Source organism: Esox lucius, chromosome 4, assembly GCF_011004845.1.
Source record: "Esox lucius isolate fEsoLuc1 chromosome 4, fEsoLuc1.pri, whole genome shotgun sequence".
Lineage (NCBI taxonomy): Eukaryota > Metazoa > Chordata > Actinopteri > Esociformes > Esocidae > Esox > Esox lucius.
Window position 1 is genome coordinate 8,014,236 of NC_047572.1, and position 27,639 is coordinate 8,041,874.

At 41.5% G+C, this 27,639-nt stretch overlaps 1 protein-coding gene across 7 annotated transcripts in view; it reads right to left on the reverse strand.

Moving 5' to 3' along the window:
• elf1 (E74-like ETS transcription factor 1) overlaps nucleotides 1–27,639 on the reverse strand; it is a 47,084-nt gene that overhangs the window by 5,060 nt on the left and 14,385 nt on the right. For 4 of the 7 annotated variants that reach the window (XM_010896051.4, XM_010896078.4, XM_010896046.3 and 1 more), the window contains exons 2-6: nucleotides 14,011–14,418; nucleotides 2,128–2,320; nucleotides 1,330–1,434; nucleotides 850–1,005; nucleotides 559–642 (exon numbers count right to left, since the gene is read on the reverse strand). In XM_010896051.4, the coding sequence (XP_010894353.2) occupies nucleotides 559–642; nucleotides 850–1,005; nucleotides 1,330–1,434; nucleotides 2,128–2,320; nucleotides 14,011–14,082 (610 nt within the window). In that variant the 5' untranslated portion in view covers nucleotides 14,083–14,418. The remainder of the gene's footprint in view (nucleotides 1–558; nucleotides 643–849; nucleotides 1,006–1,329; nucleotides 1,435–2,127; nucleotides 2,321–14,010; nucleotides 14,419–27,639) is intronic. The other 3 variants (XM_010896068.3, XM_010896087.3, XM_010896095.4) reach the window with 3 other exon arrangements.

Consider the following 27,639-nt stretch of genomic DNA (forward strand, 5'->3'; position numbering starts at 1 on the left):
CCAGCATGACAGGGTGATGTATGTGTGTGCGGCTGAACCAACCCCCCCTCCACTCCCTCCCCATCCACTCTTTGTGCGGTGCGAGGGAACACGCACTGGGGAAGGTGGAAAGGGGCTCTGCCAGTCGTGCATCAATGTGCCCTCCAGCCTGCAATCACTTTCAGTTCCATGTGAAACACAGCACTTTGAGAGCACCTCATCAATTAGGGATCTCAGGTCCAACCCAAATGGACTACAGGGGCTGTTGGCTGCTGATTGCGCCACTCTATAAGCAGAGACATGCACGCTAGCCCACAGAAGGGGCCAAGAACAGACCTTGATTTTGATTGGCTGTTTAATTTTTTATATATATAGGTGAGCCGGTTGAGACAGGGCCAGGAGAGACCTTGCTTTCGATTGGCTCTTTTTCTTTTCAACAGGCCAACTGGTTCGTACAGGGCCTTGATTTTGATTGGCTGTTTCTTCAAAAGGTGGTCTGGTTGAGAAGAGAACAGGAGAGACCTTGATTTCAATTGGATGTTTTTCCGAGAGGCGAGCTGATTTGAAAAGAATGCTCACCTTTGCCCTCCTTGCTTTTTTTCTTGAGTGGCAGGCTGGGAGTAGTGATGGGTGAGCAAGGACGCACGGCCCGCGGCTTGCGCACTAAGACGGGTACAAGGACAAGTGTTAAAGTCAAGTTGCGACACCCATTCATCACATCACTGGCAATAGCTAAATTAAAACATCTGTCATATGACAAAACGTGCTAATAAGGCTATAAGCAAATATTTGACAAAGCCTCTCCCTCAAAGGATAGCTTTAAGACTAAATTATGTTTGAACGCCCCCTACAGTCCAGTCCAGAAGTTACCTTTTGTTTTCCTCTGTGGTTTGGACACACTCTTCTGAGGGATCTCGTCCATGGAGGAGGTTTCCTCGTCCAGCGATACATCCATGCAGCCGTTGGGCTCCGGCCGCAGGGGAATGTAGGTGTAGTCCGACTCAAGCATGGTCCCGTAGGTGTGAACTACAACAACAGCAACAAAGTTGTATATTCTTTAACTCCCAATGACATTATATCATCAACCTTATAAACAGTCAGAGAAAACAACACTGAAAATCTAGTGAACGACACCACTGACAACATGACGAAACCAAACTGCCAACAGTCTTTATGAAACTGAACATTCCAGCATTATTTTTAAATCAAATGTGGTTTCAAGATTGCAGTTGGGCTCAGACAACCAACCCAAGACTTTTACCACAACATCAAGAATTTTATAATTTTCCTGCAGCTACCTGCCTATCAATGCAAAAATGAGAGACAGGAAACATGAAACAAAATACGTACTCATGCGTTTCTCATCCAGGATGTTGTTGGGGGACTCCATGTTAAGGAGGGCTGCTGCGGCCTCATTGGTCTCCATACTATCCTCTGCACCTGACACTGTCGTTTCTGATGGCCAGGCAGAAACAGAGGTGGGGATCAGAACAGAAGACAAACCCGACTGTAATCCCACAAAGAGGGTGTTTTCAGTACAGAGCACAAACACCGGCATTGAACAAATGCTGACTTTGCGGCAAACTCTGATCCTGGAAAGCTAGCGCGTTTTAATCCAGGACTTCACTATATTACTTGAAATATTCATCTTTTCATGATCTGGGTGTGGTCTAGAATTACTTTAAATCAGATGTGATACTGAATGGGTGGAAAGCCTGCAAACCCAGTATCATCAGAAACCCCTGATCTAGGTACTGTTTTCAAAGTGAGCCCTATCCCTTTAAAGAGGTACTACTGTTTCTTAAGTACAAGAAATTTGTGGGATATGTTGAATTCATAACATACAGTATCATATGAAGTATACCAAAGTCATTAAGTGCATCTTTAAATGAATACGTCTTTTCAACATATTAGATGGTTCCTCAACCTGAGAGTAGTCTGTGGGCCAAGATAAACTATATTCCATGGTTCCATCTTAACAGCATTTACAAACTTCAGCTATACTTGGCCCACAATAGGTAACAACACAAGTATTGAGAATGCTTTTCAAAAAAATTCCCAGAAGATTTGTAAATAAAGTTAGCTGACGGTGTGTAATAATATAATACTCCTTCAGACCTCATCATGCGCTTGTCCCTCCCCCCTCACCTGAGAGGCCAACGTCTCTGCTCATAATTGGCTCCTCAACCACGTGGAGCGTGGTGTCCACCATGATGCCGTTTGTCACCTCGTCGTCCTCCATGCCCGAGTACACCTGCATGAGGTCAGCGGCCGGCACTTGCTCGACGATGACAGCTGGGAACACGGACGGATCGTCCAGCTGGGCACAAAGAGATACCAACAGAAGACACGAAGAGAGAAACCAACATGAGACCACAGAACAATGTACAACACAACGTTTTGATGGAGTAGTACTGCTATGTAAGGTGGCAGGTAGCCTAGTGGTTACGAGCATTAGACGAGATACTTCTGTTATTAGAGAGAAATCTGTTATTTTGTCTTTGAGTTAAACAGTTAACCCTTATTGGTCTAAGTCATTCAGAATAAGAGAAACTCCTAAATTACAAAAATGTATAGTGTAAAATGTATTTGTTTTAACTGTTACTTTGGTAAATCTAAAACATTGGTTTTGTTCAAAGCATGCAAGGGAACACAATGTGTTATTTACATATATACCAGGTTTTTACACAGAGGTGTTTAATCATTCTGTAAAGCTTAATCCCAGGTTCTCTCTCCCCGTTCTCTCCTGACCCAGAAACCAGTAAGTGTTTGAAATGACAGAGGAGATGTAAATTCGTTAGAAAGCTAATGGAAATGTCCTATCTCCGATAAGCCAGTCTTGATCAAAGACTATATTACCAGAATGTAATAATGTGGGTAGCAACTATTGTTTCCATGAGCTTGATACCAATCCGTGCATGGGATTTTAGGCATTAGTATTAGCAGAACTCAATTGACCAGCCTCCAATCAACCAGACACTCTGTTAGCAGTTTCTTACAATTTGGTAATGGCACATATCCACATGCATCGTCATTTGCTCAACATGGATGCAAGAATGTTCCGGTAATGACGTTAGTCCGTTTACAAACCATTTGTTCCAAGAATCAGTGTCCTATATATACACTGCAGAGTTCATTTCAACAGTGTTTTGGTGTCCCTCTGGGACTTTCTTTAGACTTAAACCAGCTGCTTGATTTGGCACGTTTCTACAACTCTGATGTTAGAATGACATTCTTGGAGATGCACACCCAAAAGGCCGACTTAGGTTTAATCATGAGTACCATCAACTGATTCCCTTATCATGTCCCTGTGGTTTATTGCGGGCATTTAAAGACATGCCCCTAATTTTCAGTGGGGTATTTCTCAACACAGGAAATGACTGGGGTTCTGGACAAACCATAAAGGGTAATGACTAATGGTAGTGTACGGCTACTAACCAAACACATCTGGCCGCCCTGTCAACACTGACCACTCATGTTTGTCCTTTATTCCAGGAATACAAATGGTCAGGGTTGACTTACAGGTGGGGGTTCCTTCTTCGCTCTTATGGTCAAACCTATGTAATATGGCCATTGGTTTCCCCAGACGGATTATGTTTGCGGACAACTAGCTTTTGTCCGCTCTCATGCTGTGACTCAGAGGTCCTTGGGGAGTAAACACAACGTTTTTCTTTTCCATCAGCACGCTGTTATTTTCCTGACTTCAACAGCACCACAAACACAACGCTGTGTGGATGTCACCTTTCTTTTTCCATAACAGGCCAAAAAACTGTGGGTCCAAAAGGGCACAGAGGAAGCAGGTCTCCTGGCTAGTTATTCAAAATATTAGCAGACTACAAAAATAAACCAACTAAAAAGTATTTGATCAAGCGGTGCAATGTTTTCAAGCCTGTTTACAGAACACTCAGAGGCCGAAACATTTCAACCAGGAGATGGCAGCAGACTACAGGTTATTGCTGGAATGATCTGTCCTGCCTGAAATGTTCTTCATTAGAAAACCATAAGTGGCCAAATACCTAATCACATTGAAAGACAAGTAACAACATTGGGACTAATTCCAAAATGGTGACATAAAAAGTTTAATGGCCAAGCCTTTCAATGTTCTGGTGTTGTATTCATTTACACTTTCAGTCCCTTGAGATGTTGCAGCACATTGTAGGATTTTAGCTTATTTGGTCATTCTCAGAGTATCTGGATTGCCAGAAGGTTCGAACATAGAAATAGAAAGTACTGGGAATGTCCATCGTAGAAGTACATTTCAATGGGTTAGCGGTCTCGATGTTCTCTGAATGCGCAAGTCTGCATTGTTAAGCTTGACCCTCAGGAATTCCAGGTGTCTGAGCATGTTCATTCCTACTTTCAGTCAATCCCATACTTTACCTCAAATCAACAGCATACTAACAGCCCATTGCCACACACAAACCTGCATGATGTAATGTAAAGAGAGTCATTATAAGCTATTGGTCTATGTAAACGTCAAAATGAAGAGATCCATCAGGCATTTCACAGACCATTATCTTAGTGAATGCTATGCAACAACATGGGACAAACACAAAATAGTGCTTTGACTGTAATGGCCGAAGCGTCGTTCATACAATATATAAACATGCAATCTGTTTTTCCTCAGTCTATAGCTAAACATACCAGGTGTGTTTGTCAGTAAGTAGCACGCTGTCTTTTATTCCCATTTTGTGCTTACTGATGTCTGTGGCTTGAGCGTGTGTGGAAGTTCTCTTGTACATTAACACCACAGAAGCAGTACCAGACCAGACAGAAACAGTCTGCTGACAAGACAGAAGATGTCTGCTGTTGTTTAGATATAATGAGGCTCCATTTTCACCACCAAGCCAAAGGATTATATAACAAAGAAGGATGCATGAGTAAAAGAAAATGACCAGAAATGACTATGGATTCTCTGGTTCATTAAGAAAGATAAACGTTGTTAGATGTTGGTTTTCGGTTTTTGAGTGAGTCAGACCATGCCCATTTCAACATATGTAAAAATGTATGTCTTGTACTTTTTGCATTTTGAGTCAATTTTAAAAGTTAGCTGGATACCACATTGATCCTGTTTTCTAGTAATGTAAAATATTTGGGGGTATGTCAGAGAGCAGGATAAAATAGTTACCCAGCTAGCAAGCTTTCGTCAATATTCTCATACAGTATAATTTTTCCTGTAGAGAAAAACTGACTGTAAATGGAAAAATATATGCTGTAAAGAGGTCAATGGAATGCAGACTGAGAGGAAAGAAGATGAGTAGTGTAACAAAAACAAAACTCTGATGTAACAAATTAGATATTGAATTTTTCCCAAACATATACAGTACCAGTCAAATGTTTGGACAGCTACTCTTTCAAGGGTATTTCTTTATTTTTACTATTTTCCACATTGTAAAATAATAGTGAGGACATCAAAGCTATGAAATCATGCTAATGAATCCATGTAGTAACCAAAAAAGGCTTCAACAAATTAAAATACATTTATAATTTAGATTATTCTAATCAGCCAACTTTCGACTTGATGCCAGCTTTGCACAGTCTTGGCATTCTCTCAACCAGCTACATGTGTCTTGAAAGACTTCACACATATGCTGAGCATTTCCTTCACTCAGTGGTGCAACTCATCCCAAACCATCTCAATTAGGTTGAGGTTGGGTGGAGGCCAGGTCATCCAATACAGCACCATCACTCTCCTTCTTGGTCAAATAGCCCTTACACAGCCTCTAGTTGTATTTTGGGTCATTGTCCTGTTGAAAAACAAACAATAGTCCCACTAAGCACAAACCAGATGGGATGGTGTATCGTTGAAGAATGGTGTGGTAGCCATGCTGGTTGAGTGTGCCTTGAATTCTAAATAAATCATTGACAGTATGAACAGCAAAGCACTCCCACACCGTCATACTTCCTCCTCCATGCTTTAAGGTGGGAAACATACGGGGATCACCCACAAGGCATCTCACAAAGACAGCAAATAATCTCAAATTTGAACTCATCAGACCAAAGGCCATATTTCCACAGGTCTAATGTTCATTTCTCGTGTTTCTTGGACTAAGCAAGTCTTTTTTTGTTGACATTTTTCAGTAGTGGTTTCTTTGCAGCAATCTGACCATAAAGGCCTGATTCACGCAATCTCCTCTGAACAGTTTATGTTGTCCATTTATTCCGTTATTTATTTATTTATGCTGCAATCTGAGGTGCAATTAATTGCCGATTTCTGAAGCGGGCAACTGTTATGAACTGCAGCGGTAACTCTGGGTAACGCTGAGGAGCAGAAGTAACTCTGGGTCTTCCTTTCCTGTGGAGTTTCATCATAGCGCTTGACCGTTGTGACTGCACTTTCTTGCGATTAAACTTTCTAAGTTCTTGATATTTTCCAGATTGATTGACCTTCATGTCTTAGGATAGACTGTCATTTCTCTTTGCATCAAGGCAACAGACGGCTAGTTTGAAGAATCTGTTTTTTGGTTGCTACGTGATTCTGTGTTGTTTCATAATTTTTATGTTGTCACTATTATTCTACAATGTGTAAAATAGGACAACTAAAGAAATTCCCTTGAAAAGGTAGCTGTGTAAAAAAAAAAAAAACGTTGACTGGTACTGAAAGTTGGTAACATATTTAGCATTGAGAAAATTGTTGATTTGTGACAATGACATGACATGTATTGGGGTTGACATTCTTTTAACCCCTTTTTTACAAGGTAAGCTAACTGAGAGACTATGTTCTCATTTACAGAAACAACCTCTAGCATTTTAGGTTAACCTCTAGCTGACTAACTTAACGTGATACTCCTTTGTGATACACCCAAAGGAAACATGGGGGTCTAATATCTTGCAAAGCAGTTGCAAATATGTCTACAACATAACATCCAACCAGAATTAGCAAAGAAATTATTTCAGCTGTATTAACATTAACAAGCAGTGTGGTATTTAGTAGGAATTAAACAAGAGGCATAACGCACTAATCTTCCGCTTTGTAGCCATAAACAGTGCTTCTAATAGGGAAACCAGAGATAAGCATCACCGGAGAATTTGCATCTCTAGGTTCCCTGTTTCGACTATGAAAGCAAGACCCTGTGTGTGTGAGGTTCCTGTATAATCAACACATTTCTGCTTTACCTGACGAAGCTGCAATTTTTTAGCCCCACCTATGTACTTTTAAAATCCCTTAAGGGGGCTTTTTAGAGGAAGTGAATTGCAAACATTAAATGGCTAACTAAAGTAGCTAAAACACTTCAAGAAGGATTATTTGAAAGACTTTACCTGGGAAGTGCTTTACTTGAATGAGTGTTCAGACAAAAGCTGCCCACCCCAAGCTTCCATGGAACTCTTGACAGCAGCTTTCAGACTCTAAACTGTGCTAAAGTTAATTTTGAAGTCATTATACCATGGCCTTGATTCTGGGAGTTACGTATTGACTGTAAAAGCCAATATAAGTAAGCTAATCATTACAGTCCATCAGGCTATAGGCTAGCTGCAGTTTTTTTGACTCCAGCAGCCCTAATAAAGAGGGAAAACAGACCCTTTCAAACTAGCTCCAGGGGAAAACAAGATGTCCACAGTCAGTCACCTTAGCATTACCAAAATATTTAAATGAGCTATCCCAGAACTTTAGGCTACCTGGTGGACAGGCGATGTAATCCTTAGGTTTTGGAGGCGTGGGTGCAGGGTGGAACCAAATAGGAGGCTTGTGTTGTTTCCAAACAATGCAAGGCGTCTCGGTGGAATTAACTTGCCACCTCACAAACGGCCTTTCACAACAGGTCCGTCTGGTTAGGCCTGAACATGTGCCATTCAGTAGAGGGGATTCAGTGACGTGTCCCTCCACAACTATACAAAGACACAAGCAGGCTTGCGCGCACACAGCTCAAACTAGTTTTGTTACAATACCAGCACATTGACTTTTATACCCGATACCTGGTTTGGTATGAAGTCACAGAATTTGGCTTGGTTCTAGACAGATTCCATTTAAGTCATCTAGCAGACATTGCTATCCTCAGTGATTTACAGGAGCCATTTGGGTTAATTGTCTTGCTTAAGGACAAAGTAACACTCACCTTGCTGACACAAGGATTTGATCTACCAATCTGTCACCCAGATAAACTCAGTGGTCTGTTCAGTTGTCAGCCATTTATTCAGTTACATTTCATTACAAACTACAGTATAGCTATAAAATGGTGGAATAACCTAATAATGAATCACAATTAATCACACTGCACAACAGACATTTTCTTTAGTTAATTGTGATTTACTCAAAAAAGGTATCAGTTCAAATCATGCTAAATAATTATTTAGAAAAAAGCTGATTAAGTTACAGAAACATTGATGCTTTCAACGTTTAATGTTAAATTATTTTTATTAATGCACTCATTTGCATATAGTTAAAGCCTCAGTCATTCCAGAGAAGTGGTCTCAACTTGATTGGAATGCTGACCAGAGCCATGTATCAGTATTTTGGAGAGTTTATCCCATAGATATGAATTAACTGGCCATTGAGATGCTTTTATATAACACATCTACATTTTAAACCACACATATTAGCTCTCTCTTATTTGAACAATGACACTTAACTATCCAAAATAGCTGTCCGAACTCACTATAAAATGATCTCTGGGGTTGACAATAAGAAGAAAAAGTATTTAGGAAGCCTGAAGCTTTAACAATACCCCCCTTCAGTGAGTGAGTGTGTGTGTGTGTGTGTTTCTAACAAATTTGTTATTTAATTAATAAAGACGAATAGTAAGCCCTTTTAGTGTTATTTATTTGTACAATCATTTATTCACATTTTTGAAACTATGAGAACTGTTGAATTCCCCTAGGTTGGTGAGGAATGGAAACATTTTATCGTTCAAAATAATTATGCAAAAATAGATGACAAAGTTAGACGGAAAACTGATTAGATGTCATGCTGTAAATTTTTACCCTATTTCATCTCCCTAATTTCATTCTATCCAACATATGGTTAAGGCCCTGCCTCATCATATCAACACATACCGGTCTTGGGACGGTTTATGTTTAGATTTGTGTTGAGATTTCCTAAGCACATTTGATGCCGTTCCTGTTCTTATCAAGCGGCACACTCTAATAGAAAATCCACCCTCTAGTGGACCACAGGGCTAATAAGAGAACGTATTCGACCCCTCTGCAAAACATGACTTAGTACTTGGTGGCAAAACCCTTGTTGGCAATCACAGAGGTCAGACGTTTCTTGTAGTTGGCCACCAGGTTTGCACACGTCTCAGGAGGGATTTTGTCCCAGATCTTCTCCAAGTCATTAAGGTTTCGAGGCTGACGTTTGGCAGCTCGAACCTTCAGCTCCCTCCACAGATTTTCTATGGGATTGAGGTCTGGAGACTGGCTAGGACGCTCCAGGACCTCAATGTGCTTCTTCTTGAGCCACTCCTTTGTTGCCTTGGCCGTGTGTTTTGGGTCATTGTCATGCTGGAATATGAGGGAGATTGACAGTTCTTTTGTGTTTCTTTAATTTGCGAATAAGTGCACCAACTGTTGTCACCTTCTCACCAAGCTGCTTGGCGATGGTCTTGTAGCCCATTCCAGCCTTGTGTAGGTCTACAATCTTGTCCCTGACATCCTTGGACAGCTCTTTAGTCTTGACCATGGTAGAATCTGATTAATTGATTGCTTCTGTGGCCAGGTGTCTTTTATACAGGTAACAAGATGAGATTAGGGGCACTCCCTTTAAGAGAGCCAAAAATCTTTCTGATTGAGAGGCGATGAAAAACGTATTTCATTCATTAAAATGCAAATCAATTTATAACATTCTTGACACACGTTTTTCTGGATTTTTTGGTTGTTATTCTGTCTCTCACCGTTCAAAGAAACCTACCATTAAAATGATAGACTGATCATTTCTTTGTCAGTGGGCAAACATACAAAATGAGCAGGGGATAAAAAAAAAAATCCCCTCACTGTTATTACTGCCTTATGATTTCTGCTGTCACTACCCACAGTGCACCTGGTCGTCCTTGTACTTGTGTAGCCTGGTTAGGCAGCTGATCGGGATTCTGCCTAAAGACTCTAGGTCAGGGCTGGCCAACCCTGTTCCTGGAGAGCCACTGTCCTGTAGGTTCTCTTCAGCCTCATTTGTGACTAACCTGAGTCTGCTTTTCATCCAACTACTAATTAGAATCAGGTGTGCTGAATAAGAGTTGGAGAGAAAACCTACAGGACAGTGGCTCTCCAGGAACAGGGTTGGCCAGCCCTGCTCTAGGTCACAGGTGTCAAACCGGTTCCACGGAGGGCCGAGTGTCTGCAGGTTTTCGCTCTCACCTTGTACCTGATTGATTAATTAGTTCACTAATTGGTTAATTTCTACCCCCACCTGGTTGTTCAGGTCTGACCTGGGAACCAATTTAAAGGAAAACCCAAAGACCTGCAGACACATGGCCCTCCGTGGAACCGGTTTGACACCCCTGCTCTAGGTGCTACCCGCCTGCATTTATCAACCTGCTGGTAAGATGAACAGGCACAAACATTGATGTGGCTTAGAACTTGGTGTACTCGTATCATCTGGAACCTGAACAGATGGGACAGGACTGGACACATCTCAGGGACTGGCTCTTCTGGGTTTCTTCCTACCAGGGTTTACGTTTGCCGGCAAATGGCAGATTTTCGCCGGTATTAGGTGTAGTTGTCCGGCAGATGAAGATATCTATGGCCAAAATATATATGCCAAATGAATAAATAAATAGTTTAATAGCCTAATATTGTGTGACCCATTTGATTTGTGGCCAAGAAAACAGACAATACTGAGTGTTTGGTCGTGTGACTAAGCGTGGTGCCAAATTCAAAACCCGCACGCTCCGGCAGCAGTCCCAGCATACGACTCCAAAATGTTAAAGGCGAAACAGACATCCCCAGGCCAGTTTGAATTATTTATTTTTTAAAGCGATGGTGCAACTGAGGCCAGCAGGGCCACAGAAAAGACTAGTTATTTGAAATAGCCTTACTTATAAAAACATTTTCAACATTTAATATGCAGTGGGACAACATACAGTTCCGGAAGAATTACGAGACCAATGCACCTTTTTCTTTCTTTTCCAAAAAGGAAGTTTTTCAGTGAGGAACAGAAGGGTTAAAATTAAGATACCACTGCAAATTGAACGCTTCTGTTCCTTACTCAAAACGTTCTATTACATTTTTTTTTTAAAGGAAAGAAAAAGGTGCAGTGGTCTCTTCATTTTTTCCCGGGAGCTGTATTTATATCCATACATTTTATTGTGCATTATCTAATTAGGAAATATGGTCAAAATGTTTTACACCCTTGAGTGTTCTTTCTTATGGTTGATCAGAGTTGAGGCGACAAATAAGTGACTGAAACGTGCTTGTCTAATGTCTATTAAATAATAATTTAGCAAAATTAAGTTATATTATGGTGCATTGCAAAACAATTCTAAACTAGATTTAAACATACTGAAATTTAGAAGCAAACGAGTTTCAGTAAAGGATCTGCACCTATACCTTTCAGCAGAGCGGTCAAATGCTCTGACAAAACAGACATAATTCACATGGTAGACCTTTTGTTGAGACATTTTTAACACTGGCTTCTAAATCCCTTAGGAAACATGGAACATTGGAATCAAAATATTGTGCAAAAAGATCATTGTCTATAAAATTAATAATAATTGCATTCTGGCTTAAATTATTTTGATCAGGCAATTATGTAATAATTGCGACAGCCCTAGGTGAGGCCTAGATGCTCAGTTCCCAAAGATTATGAAGAGTTCATTCTGCTGACTAATTTAAATAGAAAACATTTGTTGGATCATAGAGTTTGTGTTTTATTGCTGTTTAAATGTAGGCTATTATATGGCTATTTAAAACATATGTCCAGTAGCTGTTCTATATGGCCGTAATTATCATATAGTCCCATATTGGCCGTCAAAAAGTAAAGTCAAGCATAAACTCTGCTTCCTACGTTTCGACCCTACAGTACCAGGACGTTTTTCCTAGCCATTGTGCATCAATTCTTGTTGTTACTTTGTGGTTTCAGACTGGGTATCAGTAACAGTAATTTTTCAACTCTGTAGCTCCTTAAAAGTGATTGGTGTGTTCTCTGTGCCTTTTCACACAGGTCAATCTTATTTTTTGACAGTGCCCAGGGTGGAGTGATGCAACTTCCACTTCCTAATTACTGTGCTAACTGTGGTAACATAGATATTACTCTTTTGTACTTGTTGTAATTGTATTCCTTTATCTCCAACTTCTATAAAATGCTCATGGGTCAGCATCAGGCTGACCAACTGTGCTTCAACAACAGGGGTTTTATTTCAGAAAATGTGACAAAAACTTGAATGATCCAAAGGTGGAAGCCAATGGTAAGGTAACTTTGTTCTTATTAGGGCAATTTCTTCCATGTATCAACGGGAGCTTCCCCAGCACAGGGCTGAATCTTCTGCACACCCTTGTTATGGTTTTATATTACCTGTCACCACATGGTTTAAGAAACGTCAGTGGAAGCTTCTCAAATGTCAGAAATTGACTTAATGTAATATATTATTAATATAATAAATATTAGTGACTAAAGAGTCTAAATTGTATACATGATCAAATTACACACTGATCTGACACCCAGCCTACGAGACAATTCCACCAAGGGTTATGTCACAGTCACAAAAACAATAATTCTGTTAAATTTAGACCTGGTAATTATTAGCTTTTTTAATTAGTGGTTTTTAACATATTTTATTTGTGGAGCAAGTAATCTGCAGCAAGCAGAAAGTCAGAAATCAGGCATGCTCCAGAACTTAAGCTCATAAGACACAGAGACTACTAAACGTTTGTTTAAAAGCAGTTTGTAAAATAAGCTAGTGAGGTCAATTTGATAATTATCTCAATATTCCAATTCACAAGCCAAAACATTTAATTACTAAACCAACACAGATAGCTATTTTCAAAGCTAACTACTTTTCTAGCAATCTTTCTTGAGAAAAGTTTCTTCATGGTTGGTTTTAAAATGTATTTCTAAGAATGTTAAAGAACTAACATTCCATTTTTAAAAATGTAATGTGTTCTAGCTGTGTTATAAATCTTATTAAAACACTGCAAATATTATAGTTCTAAAAAGGTACATCATAACCTGCTATTTTTGTTGTAAAAAAAAGTTGACAAGAAAACTTAAGGAACCAAAGTAAAACATTCAAAGAACTTCTGTATAACCTAAAAATATAACATTGCAGAACAGGCAACATTGTAATAAAACATTAAAAAGCCTCTGTTGTACAAGTCGGGAAAATGTACAGCTTCTTTCAGACAAAAACATATGTTCCAACCACTTCCATGAACCAAATGTACTAAATAGGAACACACGTGCATGCACGCACGCACACACACACAAACACACAAGTTAAGCAAAGTGCACACCTGGACACTAAGGTGTACTCACTCAGACAAACATTTCGAAACCCACACACACAAGTACAGAGTAACCATTGTGCCATACATTTACTGGGTCCTGGCAAAGTCCCAACTTGTTCTCCCACGCACACTAAAAGAGTCCCAACTCCAGGTCTCTCACACTTTCCGTCTTGGTCCTGCCAAGATCCCAAACTCCATTGCCCAGCCCTCTTCCCACAAACCCTTCCTTTTTCACTCCTCTCAATCACGTCACCAAGACAGCGATCACTGCCCATAACATCCCTGATGGAATCGCTCCAACCAAGTAATTAATCAAATGTAAAATGCTTTGTTGGTTTTGGATGAAATGTCTTTGATTAGCTAATCCTTTGAATAAATTATTTCAAAAGCGGGTACGAAAAAGGTACTAGGAAAGGTTCTTGCAAAACAATTCCATAATTTCACATTTGGTGCTTCCATACAGAGCTACTCACAGGAGCAATTTAGTTTAAGTCCCTTGCTCAATGGCAAAACAAAATGTTACCTCATTCTGAGGATTCAAACCAACAACCTTTTGCATACTGACCCAAATGTTCTTAACACTAGGCTATGATGAGGTGGCGGTAAGACATCAAGACATAAATACATCTGACTACTGCTAAACATTATTATAAATACCTGGTTGATCTCATCCATTCCATTGTTGGCAAACTCGAACACCAGTTCGCTGGGTTGCACCGCTGTCGCCATGACAATGGAGGTCCAAGTGTAGAACAAAGATGGACAGACAGGGACCCACACCCCTTTGGGGACTTTCCAATCACAGGATACACTCAAGACGAAATCAAGGTTCAATGGTCAACTTCACTGCTGTAGTCTCTGTGGATCCAAACAAAATGGCTTCCCTTCTTGAGAATCTCCAGTGGCCTCCTCACTCCTGTGCTTTTTTCTTTTATCTGTGGTTGCCTGTTAGAATGCGTAACGCAATGCAACTGAAAGACCCAGGAATTAGAGAAGAGCCGCGCTGAGCCTGGATGGAGGCAGCCTCTTCCTGGGGCCTGCTGCGTCTGGGGCATCTACACCTGCCTGAGAGAGAGGTTAGAAAGAGGAACTGGTCAGAAAACACAGCAGTAAACAGTTGCAGATTGTCACTCTTATAAAATGGTGTTACAATCAAATAAGTCACTCAACACACATAATATTTGAATGTAACACCATTTTATAAACAGTCATGTGTGGTGTGTAATACAAGCTGAATTCAAACCAGGGTATCGTGTGCCTAAACACTGCTTGCCCGATGAAGTAAAGACAATAGACACAATAACCTCTGCGTTTCCTGAGCTTAGCTGCTACCATCAGAACGCATTGCCGGTAGCAACAATGTTGATGCCTGAAAGAATGTGTAAGGCTCTAGGCCCAGGTAGCCCCTTAGAGTTCACATGTGCCATGCCAAGACATAGGACAATGCCACAGACAGCACAGTACTGCGAAAAGGCCTGTAGGAGAGACAACCGCTCGCTCTCTCCATCTCTACTGTGGCTAATGCAGATCACCGGTTCCTTCTTGGCTCAGACGTTCCCAATCTGCCTGCCTGCATCACAGACACTCGTGTTCCAACAGAATCAAGGCTGGGCAGTGAGAACATGGGAGAACGCACCACACTTTCAAATGCATTGATCACACATAAAATGTGCGTGATTCTAACGTTACAGCAATAATCACGTAAATAACATTCTACTGTTCAAAATTATGTGGCATCATACTTCAGGCGTCGCCTTTCGCTGTTCCCTTCCTGCTGGTATCAGATCATCTCCGTTGTTGTCGTACCCTTGAGCAAGGCTCTGAACCCCTACAAGGACACGTGTGGCTTATGAATTAAAGGTGATGTGGTATAGATCCCACAGGATCTTGCCTGGCTACACACACGGAGTCATTTGGCTGCAGAAATCCTTCATTAAATTCACATGGCTAGGCATATTACCTCAAATCTGTTACTGAGTAGAGTTAAATGAAAGATAATCAGTAATCTTTCGGATTGTTCAAAGCATAATAGAGTAACATGATAGATTACTTCATTTCTAAATGACCTGTTCTTTTCTGAACAAGTTAATAATCCCTCAAAGTGCTTCACCAGTGAGCAGCATTTTGCCACCGGAGATCAACCACTTCTAATAATGGCATTAGTTCAGAGGACAGGCAATGAGAGTCATTTGGAAAGTGTGAAAATGCATGTACCCGGTCCGCTGGATTACCCTCTGCACTGAAATGTAGGTAATTCAATCTAGGTGTTTGACCGTGTACTGGTCACTGAAATGTAGGTAATTCAGTCTAGGTGCTTGACAGTGTACTGGTCACTGAAATGTAGGTAATTCAGTCTAGGTGCTTGACAGTGTACTGGTCACTGAAATGAGTCGTGTGATTCTGCTGTCCTTCGCACTGGCAAGTCTGGTCCAGATACAGAATATCTTGATGGATAACAAACATGATCTGTGGTTGGCTTTAGTCTCAGTCTCAATTTCGGTCTCTCCCTCCCCTCCACCCCAAGGAAGCGCCCTCACCCCTGGTCATGAGGGCCAGTTTAAATGAAGGAGAAGTGCGTGTGTGTGTGTGTGTGTGGGGGGGGGGGGTGCTGTGGAACCACCAGTCACATGGGCGGGGTGGAGGAACACAACACAAGCTCCAGGAAAAGGACAGACTTTCTGGTAGTCTCTGCCAGAATCCTCCGGGAGGGAGAGGGGGCATGAGGGTGGGTTGTAGCTGGAACACCACCACCCCACCCCCCCAGGCTAGTCCCGAGGGCTGTGCAGGGGAAAGGGAGGAGCCGGTGGACTGGATACAGATTAAAGGGAGAGGGGATGAGAGGAGAGCCGACCACAGCACTCGGACAGAGAGAGATACAGGGACAGTGAAGGAGAGAGAGAGAGAGAGAGGATGGCAGCAGTACAGAACCCCCAAGCTCTCCAACCCTTTGACTTCCCTGCAGCAGGGTGGGGCCTGCTTAGCTTTGAAATGCCTGTGTGACTGACAAAGTGCATTCCTGGTCCCAATTGTGTCTCTGAGGGATGTGGGGGTGGTGCAGAGAGGGGAAAATGGGCGGGGTACTAACAGGGCACGGGGGGCGGCGGGGTGAAATGTGTGATTAAAAGTCCCTCTTCACGTTTCTTCTGACTTCTGTCTGTTTCAGGGTAATATAAAGCTTACAGAAAAGTGGAAAGAGTACTCAAGGCCATTGGTTTTTTTTCACTCCTCACTCACTCTTTCACTCTTTTCTTCCCTCCCTCACTCTCTCACTCACACTCTCACTCAGACTCTGCTCATGGGCCATTACCATGCCCACTTCTGCCACTCACAGCTGGCTATTGCCATCTGGGGTCCCCCGGCTGCCAATGCTTCTGGCATCTGCTGGGGAAATGTGCACCCCCCCCCTTTGAGGACTGATGGGGGTTAATGGAGAGCAAGGGGTTTAGGGTGAAGTTGGAGACCCCACATTAAACTACCTCCGTAGGCCGAGGACATTGTCAGCCCTGGCCCCTGAGGGACTCTATACTCCCCAGTGGCTCAATCTATGGCCCAGACCGCATACAGAGCAGGCAGCCAACCTGGACAGGGCAGAACCCCCGTCTCTGCTTTTCTGGGAAGGATGGAAACATATAGGGATCACCTTACAATGGAACCCTGTCGTAGCTGCATAATGAATACATTAAGATTTATTTCAGGAATATTTAATTAAAAAAAGCACCGCTATGACTAGCGGTGCTTTCTTTTAGGTTTAAAGGGAAAGGTCATTTTAAAATCAAGCTCAGTGATGAAAACAACTTTTTTTAAATGAACAGTCCCTTTAAAAAAGGAATGATATTCAGCATTCAGCCTCACATCTCTCTTCAATTTCCCCTTACTCTTCTTTATCATGTCTGCCATTGCTGTCTGTTACTTTGGTCGATACATGGCACTTTCCAGTTCTAGATTTTCCAGTTCTGAGATTACAGACTAAATGACTAAATTAACTATTTGCATCCCCCGATCACAAATGAGTTGTCTGAGGATAAAACAGAAAGTCTGTTTTAAATATCAACAGAAACATCAAGACAGAAAAGACAGATCTTCATACCTGATGGATTCTAAAGCAAGCTGTATGCGTGTGTGTGTGTGTGTGTTCATTTAGACATTAGTGCACGTGGGTGTTCTCTAGCCCTTCTGACAGTGAATCATTGATTTGGCTAGGCTAGTGCTAAGGGGCAGAGATGAATACTACAGAAAGACACTAAGCCATTAGAGAAACCTGCACACCATCCCAGAGCACAACAGCTGCCTTGTCTGCACAGGCAAACTGAGAAAGATTAGTCTACGTCAGCCAGAGTCAGAACCGAGGAAAGCAGACCAGTGAAGGGAGGGACTCGTATTCTGTTGAAGTGTTACTCAATTTCCCAAGCCTTCACAGAGAAAAGCAAGCCGTTTCACTTTAGCCTGGGTGTGGCTGCTCTCGGCCGGCCTCAGTGTTTCCGAGCAGTGGGAGGAATTAACACTCAGCCACCGCCGCTCGCGTCATGTGACGCGCTCTCCTCCCCTCTCCTCCTCCCCTCTCCAACAAATGTGGCGGTCTGTTATAGTGCTTCCTCGCGCCAGCTGTGGTAGGAATACGCAGCTACCAGGGAACAAAACAGCAGAAGCCAGCTCAGCCTCACCCAGCACATGCCGTAAGGCCCCGAGTCTGGTCCTGAAGGGATGTTACAGAATGTCGTATTGTGTAGAACCTATGTGCTAGTCAGGTGGAAGAAAACATCTCGATTTGTCAGACCTCGTCGTGCTCCGAACGTCTCACGAAATGAAATCCCTCCCCCTTATGAACAAACATACAGCTCCCTGCAGGCTACGCTTCCATCGTTTTCGCTCTCCTCAGAGACAATAAAAGGGAGGTAATTTAAGCCAATTAAAATCACAAGGCAATGAGTCAGCCCACATGTGGTCACTGCGCGCACTCTGTGGGAAAACGAGATAAACCAACTAAGGAGCAAATCGTTCCAACCTTAAATGACGACAAAAAAAAAATGACAGAGTGAATTTTCAGAAAAAGAGGGGACATTGTTGTTTTAAGGTTGGTTGGAGCGTTCTACGGTGGTTCTGGAATAACTATGTCTGGGTGGCGCTGCATGCACAAATATTCATCCGCCCCGAAAAAGTGAGATTACGGGCACAGCACCGCCAGCACGGTATTGGCTTATGTTGGAAAAAGACTAGTGTCTGACCTAATGAACGCCTTTGACAGGGAAAGAGGGAAAAGAAGAACGGTGTCCTTTCCTAAATGGCGCAAGCAAGCAAACTGACAGGCATTTCTGGTATTTCCGGTAGAACTCGCTTGGTTTTCTCAACACAAGTTTGGACCGAGTAAGACAAGAAAGCAAGCATTAAATCAAGCTCTTCTCTTCACAAGCCAAACACTACAAAGGTTAAGAAAACTAACCCATGTGCAGTCAATTAAAACAGCTCATCACAAAACCCAAGAGGGAATACAGACATCCATTCAAGTGGATTAAGTTCAGGCCTGAGAGATAGAACCCCAAAACTGCCAGCCATTACCTGGCAAAGGTAGGCTAGGTTGAGGGGTTCACCAATTCGCATGTACAAAGAGCTGATCTGCAAGAAAAGCACCACATTGCCATGGTTGTCAAGGTCTTTGGTTGGCAGAGAAGTGCTGTTTTGCAGGAATCCTCTGGGTTCCTGTTGGGAAATGACTCAGTGGTATTAAGCTGATGTCAAGTTAGTTCTGGAGCTCAGTGATAATGGAATACTATCGAGCCTGGGACTGACTTTTTGGTTTTGACTCATGGATATCAACAGGGAAAGAAATACTGCTGGTGTTAGCAGACCAAAGGCTAAGAGAATGACATTTGAAAACATCAAAAACCACTACTGACAGACTGTATACTAACTGTTGTCTTGACATTTATTAAACATCAGTCAAGTACTTTAAGCAGACCAAACTGATTGTCCGTTGAAAATGAGAGGTTGTTTGCTAATTTAAGAGTGAATGAACAGCCGCAGACACTCCAAAACAAGAACACAATGTACAGAAACGACATTCATCACCAAAGCAACCAAAACCTGCGCGTGTGTGTGTGTGTGTGCGCGTGTACATACTGTTTGTCATACTGTTGAGGATCAAGAATCCCTGCAAGGATTAAACAAGGACATTTTACTTGGTGGGGACATTTCCCCGCTCCCCAAGAAAAATAGCTATTTTCATGGTAAGGCTTTTCAGGTAAAGGTTAGAAAAAAATGTTTTCAATAGGAATAATGATTGGGGTCCCCACAAGGATAGCTTAATGTAAAATATGTGTATGTATGAGAAAGAGAACTAGCAGTGGTATTAGTAGTGACATCACAGACGGGATGATACATTAGAAGAGCTACAGCACTCGTGGCCTGACAACACCACGTGGCAATTCTAATTAGCTAATGGTTAATACTGAACAGCCATCACGTCATGTGTCATTGTAACTATAAAACTACCTTCAACAACTTTAAAACCAACCATGAGTTCCTTTAAATCCATGATCATTATATAAACACGCGCCCCTCCCCCGTCATGGCAGAGCATCGCCGTCGTGGCAGGGCACCGCCATCGTGGCAGAGCAAGTGGAAAGCGAAAACAGATACAACAAATACAATTGAGAAAAGAGAAGGAAGAAAAGGCAGCCACAAACTGACCTGTGAAGCTTGCACTGACAGGAAATGTGTCACTGGGTTTCAGCTACTTCCTGTCTGTTAAACCACACTCAGTACAAAACCTCTCAGTGCAAGAGTGGAAAGTGTTCTTTCACTCCCCCTCCTTCCTCCTAACGAAGTGGGTCTTTGTGGTGTTTCTACCCCTCAAAAAGTTCAAAACTCATGTATGTATGTATGTAGGTATGAAAAATAATTGAATTGCCAACCTGATTAGTGTCCTGAGATAATCTTTAAAAGAAAACACATTCCACAAACATCTTGAATTCTCACTCCATGTCGACGTAAACCTAACCCCATGTTGATTATGTGTCAACACAGAATTCAGGAATGCAAATGGAAACAGCAGACCTCTTCTTGTTAATCTACAGATGATGTTGCTGCCCTTTCAAATGTCATACCCACATTCTAAAAACATACACACAGACACATACAAATATAGAGAAACGAAAGTTCATACTGCATCACCAAAGCTAGCCCCTTTCATCTCTAGAAAATTTTTAAAACCCCCCTATGCTAAATCCCTCTTGGAACTAAGCTTCTACTTTTATTTGAATGGTCACAATTTGAGAGAACCCAAAACGAGGACAAGAATGACACCAAACAATGTCTTAAAATTCCAACAAAAAATAGGCCTATGACAAACAAAATGTATACTCACATCTGGAAGGTAAAACGTCGATTTGGTGCTAGCCTACACTCATTTTGGTGTGAGTGGATGTCACAGAATGGATGTCACAAAAATCTATTTTTTCCTATTGGTTTCACCATTTAGAAATGAAAGAACTTTGTGACTATGGATGGATAATCAGTGAGAAAGTAGAAGAATAAAGATCATATGATATCATATCAATAACCTTAAAATAGATATTATATAATATATTAATAAACATAAAAAACAACTTCATTATTACCCATTTGGTTTAAACTGGGCAAAAATGTAAACCCTGAATCAACGCAAAAAAATTATTAATCAACCGTGTCATCAGAGGCATGATGTAGTCATCGGAATTTAGGAACCATATACTAAACATTTGACTACTTGAACAAGGTTAGAAAAACAAGGAAATACTGAAAATAAACAATCAAAGGGCTACATACCTAATATAATTTTGTAACCATAAACAATTGAAATTCTAAATACCCTAAAATAACATTTTATTTGTTACTTGTGCCTTATTTTGAAATATTGTCATCCAAAACCCATGCTGGAGTGTATAGAGTTTATATATAAATATAAAGGGGTTGTGCACCTCTCTTGTTTAGCTTTTATAAAACAACGCTTTTCAATGAAATTTGTATTTTTGTTTAAATAGCCTACATCTGTTACAATTTAAATATTGCACATTACCAGAAGCAAATGGACCCACTGTCCAACCTATGCAATCTGTCTGGCAGTCACTGTAGGGCCTGTAGAGATATTCTACAGAATATCAATAATGGTTCAATCATGTGGCAACAGTCAACACAGCAGAGAGGAAGAGCCATTTGAGTTGTGAAAACAGGACACGAAATTGCAGAAAGGGAAATCTATCTTTAGAGAGGCTGCTATACCTGAATGTGAAAACTTTTAAAACACCTCTTGTTCATTTGTGGGATTTTTTTTAAATTAATATTGGGGATGATTGTCTCAACCCCCAACCTGAGGTGAAAAGATAACATTAAATTGGCAATATCCAATATGTCAAACTGACAGGATTTCAAAATCTGGGCATTATTTGCTGAGTGCTCTTTAAAGAGTCTCCACCTTCTTCCTTGGTCAGAGAACAAGATCCCTACTCCTTGAGGCTCATGAAAAGAGAGTGTGAGGTTTATGTACGGTTTTCATAGTTTGAACCCATTGTCCCTGCATGGGCGATTGTCAGTTATGTGTCTGTTTTTAGGACCTTGTGTTTGAGTGATGCAGGATGGAATGAAAGAGAAAATCATGGTCACAAGTAAGAAAAATGCATCACTTCATACTTCAGCCAAGTAGTGTCTTACTAACAATTCTCCTCTCTCAGGAATATTTGAAATGCTTTGTTTTGAAAGACTCTCCCATTGTTTTGTCTGCTGTGCGGGAACAATTTGGTACATGACTTCAGTGGAACAGCAAAAAAACTAAACATTCAGCTTGATCCAGTATCCCATTTTCCTGCAGAAACCTCCCTCTATCTCCTAAGCAACAACTGTCTGGAAGATTGATTCCTAGCAACAGCATTTAACACTAACATAGCACCCCAAAGCACCCCAAGTTTACTGGAAACTGCTGCTAAATATGGCCCTTTGAAGCTGATTCCAAGTCCAATGGTCTTCACAGCATGTTTTTTTAGCTCCATTGCTGCAGATATGTTGTTGTGAAATAGCACCACTCATGGCATCTCTCCCTTACACGCACACCCCTGATCTGTTTACATTCATACCAATACCAACATGTCACAGCACAGATCTGCAGGGGAGAGGAGAAACCCAAAAAAACATGCAGAGACGAGAAGGCAACACCCGCTCCTCATATACTCCTATCACTCATGCAGCAGTTGCCTTGAATGAAATCGTAGTTGACCGTGATCTGCCTTGTTTTCTCACCTCACCAGACAACCGCTGTGCCTTGAAACATTTCCCTGCATTCTCTGACCGGTACTACTTCAGACCAGCGAGTCAAAGCTCATCCCACTGAGCACACCAGACCTAAAGGCAGGGGTTATCAAATGAGGAGGAAAAATGCAGCCGAGAGGCTTTTGCTTTTCCCTCAGTTGGGCGACAGAAATGACCTCACACCAGCTTGTGATGAGATTGGGCCCTGAAATCTTGGGTGCCTTATCAGAACATGGAGACTTTGGCTCCGGTCTGGAGTGGGGACCTGGCTTCTCAAAGCAGTACATACCAAAACAGGTCTAGACACAGGCAGGCTGGTATGTCCATTGCTCCTCAGGCATGCTGCAAGTCGGCAAAACACAGCACGCCTAGGGATCTTAACTGCTTCATTGGCCTCGATTTTCTCACAGGCGTTGGGGTCAAATAGCTATACGGCAGTGCCACTGGTCGGTGGGAAGAAAATGTTTTCCCAAATACATCATAGGAATTGAAACTGAGCATCCCGTGTCCCATAAAATTGGATCAGTTTGGAAGACAAAATACAGGAGATTAGTTCAGTTAGTAAACACAATCAACTATATGAAATCTGTTCCGCTAATCGGTGCCCCATCCAACGACTTACTTGCTTGAGCCCTTGCCAGCACTTTCAGGTTCTGAAATTGTGGTGTGTTTTATTTTCAGTTGAAAAAATCCCACCGATTAGGGAGCGAAATCACTTAATTTGCAGCTTTAGCTGAGATTTAAAGATTAGCTATCAAGAGTATGCTGACAGTTACCAGCAAAACAACTGTCAAATCAGCTCTCACAATCTGATACCCTGTCAAACCTTGACAGCCCAGGCAAATCACAAATCACTTAAATGATATACTCTGACCTACAACAACTCACCAGGTTACCTGGGTAATCGGTTTCTTCAACTTCAATGTAATGTTAGAGCGTCCAGGTCAGATCAATCCCGGTCACACAATAATAATTTCATATAATCATTCCTCTGTGACGTTAAGTGAACACACCCCAGAAAGGCATGTGGTGGAGAATAAATGGTGACTGACAGCCTAGGTGTTATTGCCTCTGCATTCATTTATCTGTGATGTTTGGTATGGTTTTGTATGCCTAAGGGGTTACAACATTAGTGGAGTAGAGTCTTTGGACTTGGCCTTGCAATGTCGTCATTGTCACATGATGCCTAAACTGATAGGGGACGGGTAGAGAGAAGAAGTGCTTAATGTGTATTGGACTTGAGCCAACGTAAAGGGTTATGCCTTTTGTTCTTTGAATGACTTTGACATGACAGAAGAACAACAAACACAGCTTATAATTTGATATTAGGTCATTACATTATGCCTTCAGTGATGTCAGTGGTAGCCATTGTGTTCAATACCATAGAAACAGGAATGGGCATTCATGAAAGTTGCGGTAGAATTTCATGTTCTGCTGATACATTTTCATGTTCAAGACTTTGACCATTTTGTCATTTGGCTTTTCCCTACAGGGTATTGTGTGGTGTGAGGCAGGTTGCAGGCGGGAGAGAGGGGGCAGAGCCGGTATAGGTCAATATTTGTGAAGCAGCGCCAGTCGGGTTTTATAAAACAGGTCGTTTGTTTATGATAGCAGTGAGAAAGGTGTAGAATTGATGCAGGAGATGAGCACAATAAACCACATGGTCATAGAGAGAGGGATGCATTGTAAGAAAGGCAATATGGGGTCGTGCTGTGGTTCGACCATAGGGGTGAACCTAAAGAATTAGGTTTCTCTCACCTGCGCCTAGCCACAGAATGCAATACCCTGCAGGGAAATCCAAATGATAAAACAGAGTACACATTCATTAAATAAACATTAAAACCCACAGCAAATGCAAGGATGTCTATTTTTGTTCTTCTATTAACAGGGTGAGGAAAATATCCTAACACAATATAGCCTAATGGCTTCAAAAGAATACAGACGAATTTAGTATTAATAGCACTATGCCATAATGTCTTACAAACATGGTAGCCTTCACAAGGATACTACATCATATAGAAGGCCATAGGCAACCATCTCTCTGGGCCTGTGACATCATCCGGTGAGAATCACAGTGCAAAAACGCATTGATAAACAAGGAGTGGCTGTTGCTAATAGAAACCGGCAGAGGGTTTGTAGAGCGGGCTCTGTGATATTGGGGGGGGGGGGGGGGCTTGCACACTGGCGGGGTCTGAGAAGACACAGGCTGCAGCCTTAAACTGTCAGAAACACACACACACACACACACACCATGAGGAACTAAGCAGAATGGGTAGGGCATAAATTAGGAACTGAACTGTACACACTACTTTGAAGCATCAATTTGCTGGCATGCATTTCCAAACTCAATCTTTCTGTGAAAGAGCATAAATTATGTAAATGGTGCAATCCTTCACTGATGGCGACACAGACACTCAATTTAACAATTTAAAGCAGAAGAGAAAAAGGCTAAATTACTGTTTTGCTGTCAATGGAACAGAACTAATGAGCAGCACTTGAGAGAGCAGGTAGTGATTTGGGTAAAAGACTGAGTAAAAGGGGACAATACCTCTCTAAGTTCCCACCCGGGTGGAAGTTGATTGGCAATTTGCCAAGGGAAAAACTCAGATTGGTTTTGAAGAGCTCAATGCTTGAAAATCTGGACTGATTTCCCTGTCACAGATTGTCTAGCGGAAGGCTAATCCCATAGGATATCGGTCAAGAATGCTAAAACGCAGTAAAACAACTGACAAACAGTGTAATTTAAGGAATAATGTAATCTGAAAAGAAGAAAAAATCCAATAGGCCCCTTCAGTCATTCCTGTAGAAAGGGTTCTACTTGGATACAAATAGGGGTCTACCTGGAATCAAAATGTTCTACTACAGTGTCAGTCTCTTCCTCTTCAGGGGAAAAAATATACTAGCCTGTCCTGGATACAAGTGTATACCAAGATTTGGCAAAGGAGACTGGCATTATGGGTACTGTAGTAAACCATTCCTTGTCATTTTCACTCTCAGCTCAGCTCAGTCTTTATTGATCAGGGCAGATCTCTGTTGCATTACTGTCTTAGTGAGGCCGCTTTGGGAGAGCTTAATGGCTGCCAACTCACTCTCGTCCACTTGTAGCCTTTCCAGCCTGCCTCTGTGATGTAATTTTCTGGCTGCATTAGCACTGAACATCGATACGGCCAGAGCAGCCCGAATCATTTTAAGAACAGTTATAGCTTCTCTTCTCAGAAATATGAGCAGACTTCTTAGGTCATTTGATTCTTTATAGCCAGCTTTTCAATAGAAATGTTGATGTACAATGATATTCAAACAAACAGATCTATCACCATCCTTGGTCAAAACATTTTAGGACCAAAGTGTTGATTAGCAAATAGAGCACATTATTGTTGAATCTGCATGCAGATTTTTATTTTTGTCAAAAACGTGTGATGCCACTTTATTAATTTCATCAGCCCATGCACCACCTATGTCTGGTTTTGCCCTGCAAACATAACACTGTTCCGATGTTCTCAGAAACTGTGAAACTATTATTCTCATTCTTGCTAAAACTTTGAGGTAGCCTTTGAATTGGATTGAGGTTCTGAGTGTCTCTTCTAAAGGTTCTGATCTTGACTCCAAATGTACATGTTGGACTCCAACTGTAATTCTGGGATAGTAGCCAAGCAGACCAGAGGAGATCATGTACTGGACTCTTGGACAATTTTTTAAATAACAGACGCTAATAATTAAGCTTTGAGTTAGTCTTCTGAGTCTTAATATCTATGGACCATTCCATGTGTTTGTGTCTGGGTAAATCCATTTGAATTAGATCACTTTTGGACAGCACCCCTTTTGATAAGAAACAAAACCTTAAATAATTCCATTTAAAGTGCTTTTCTGGACTATTTTCAATAAATATTTCCCAAATTGTTTAATGAACACAATTGTGATACTTTTTTTTGACCTGAATGCAGGTAAATGTGCTTAAAGTTGACCCATTTTGCATACCTCACCATATAATTAGACTGCCTAATATTATTAAAACATAAAAATAATTAAAATCTTCAAAGACAGAATGACAGCTGGTAGGCCAAAGGATTAGAACCAGCAACCTTTCAAATACTGGCCCAAAACTTTAGACCACTAGGTTACCCTGCCACCCTAATGTAGAGGGACACTCAAAATGGACAACTTTGAGCACCTACCCTAACATAATGTGGTGGCACTCTGGTAATACTTCAAATAGTATGAAAGGTTTTCAAAAATCAAAAGGGGTACTGTAAAAAAATAAAAAATAGTCAGAATTCAAAATGGATTCACCCTGGAGTCATGGGATGGCAAAAAAAAGTCTGTTCACGGTTTTCCACAGGGCTTACGGCAAATTCTCAAGTCCGGTCCAGCTACAGATTTCCATTGCAGCTGGGAGGTCTGGGAGCCGAGCCTCTGAAACCCGCATTGAAAAATCCTTCACCTGCAATGTCCAATTCAGAATGGTGGATTGTGTTACCTAGCACTGCATTGCAGGACCAGATGCCATTGAAGGTGGCAGGTCGTGGCAGTTTGTATTAAGCCAACTGTGAGCTACACTGCGTAGAAAGAATCAGAAGTTCAAATTCGATTCAATCACTTGGTGGTGATCAATAATTCGAAAGTGGTAGTATTGGGCCTGATGTCTCTGCAGTCATGGCCCTGCAATGTTTCAGTTGAGGTGGGTTACCTAGTTAAGGACAGGTCTAGGCTAAAGCAGCTGGAAAGAGAAACCATGAGGCTGTATACACACACATACCACAGAATTATCCTGTGCTCTTCTAAGAAGTCAACTGAAGTCCGTTGTAAAGGTAATAATCCACCCAGCATCTATTTCTGGCCTAAGCCATGTTTCATCCATCAGTTGCAACAACAACAAAAAATGTAAAAGACCTGACACCCACACACATGAGATGTTTCCATGTTAGATGTCATAGCAAGACAGAAAGACGAGACGCTACTGAATCATTGAGGTTTTAATGAAAAGTGGGTGCTAGTATCATTTTAATCTCTACAGAC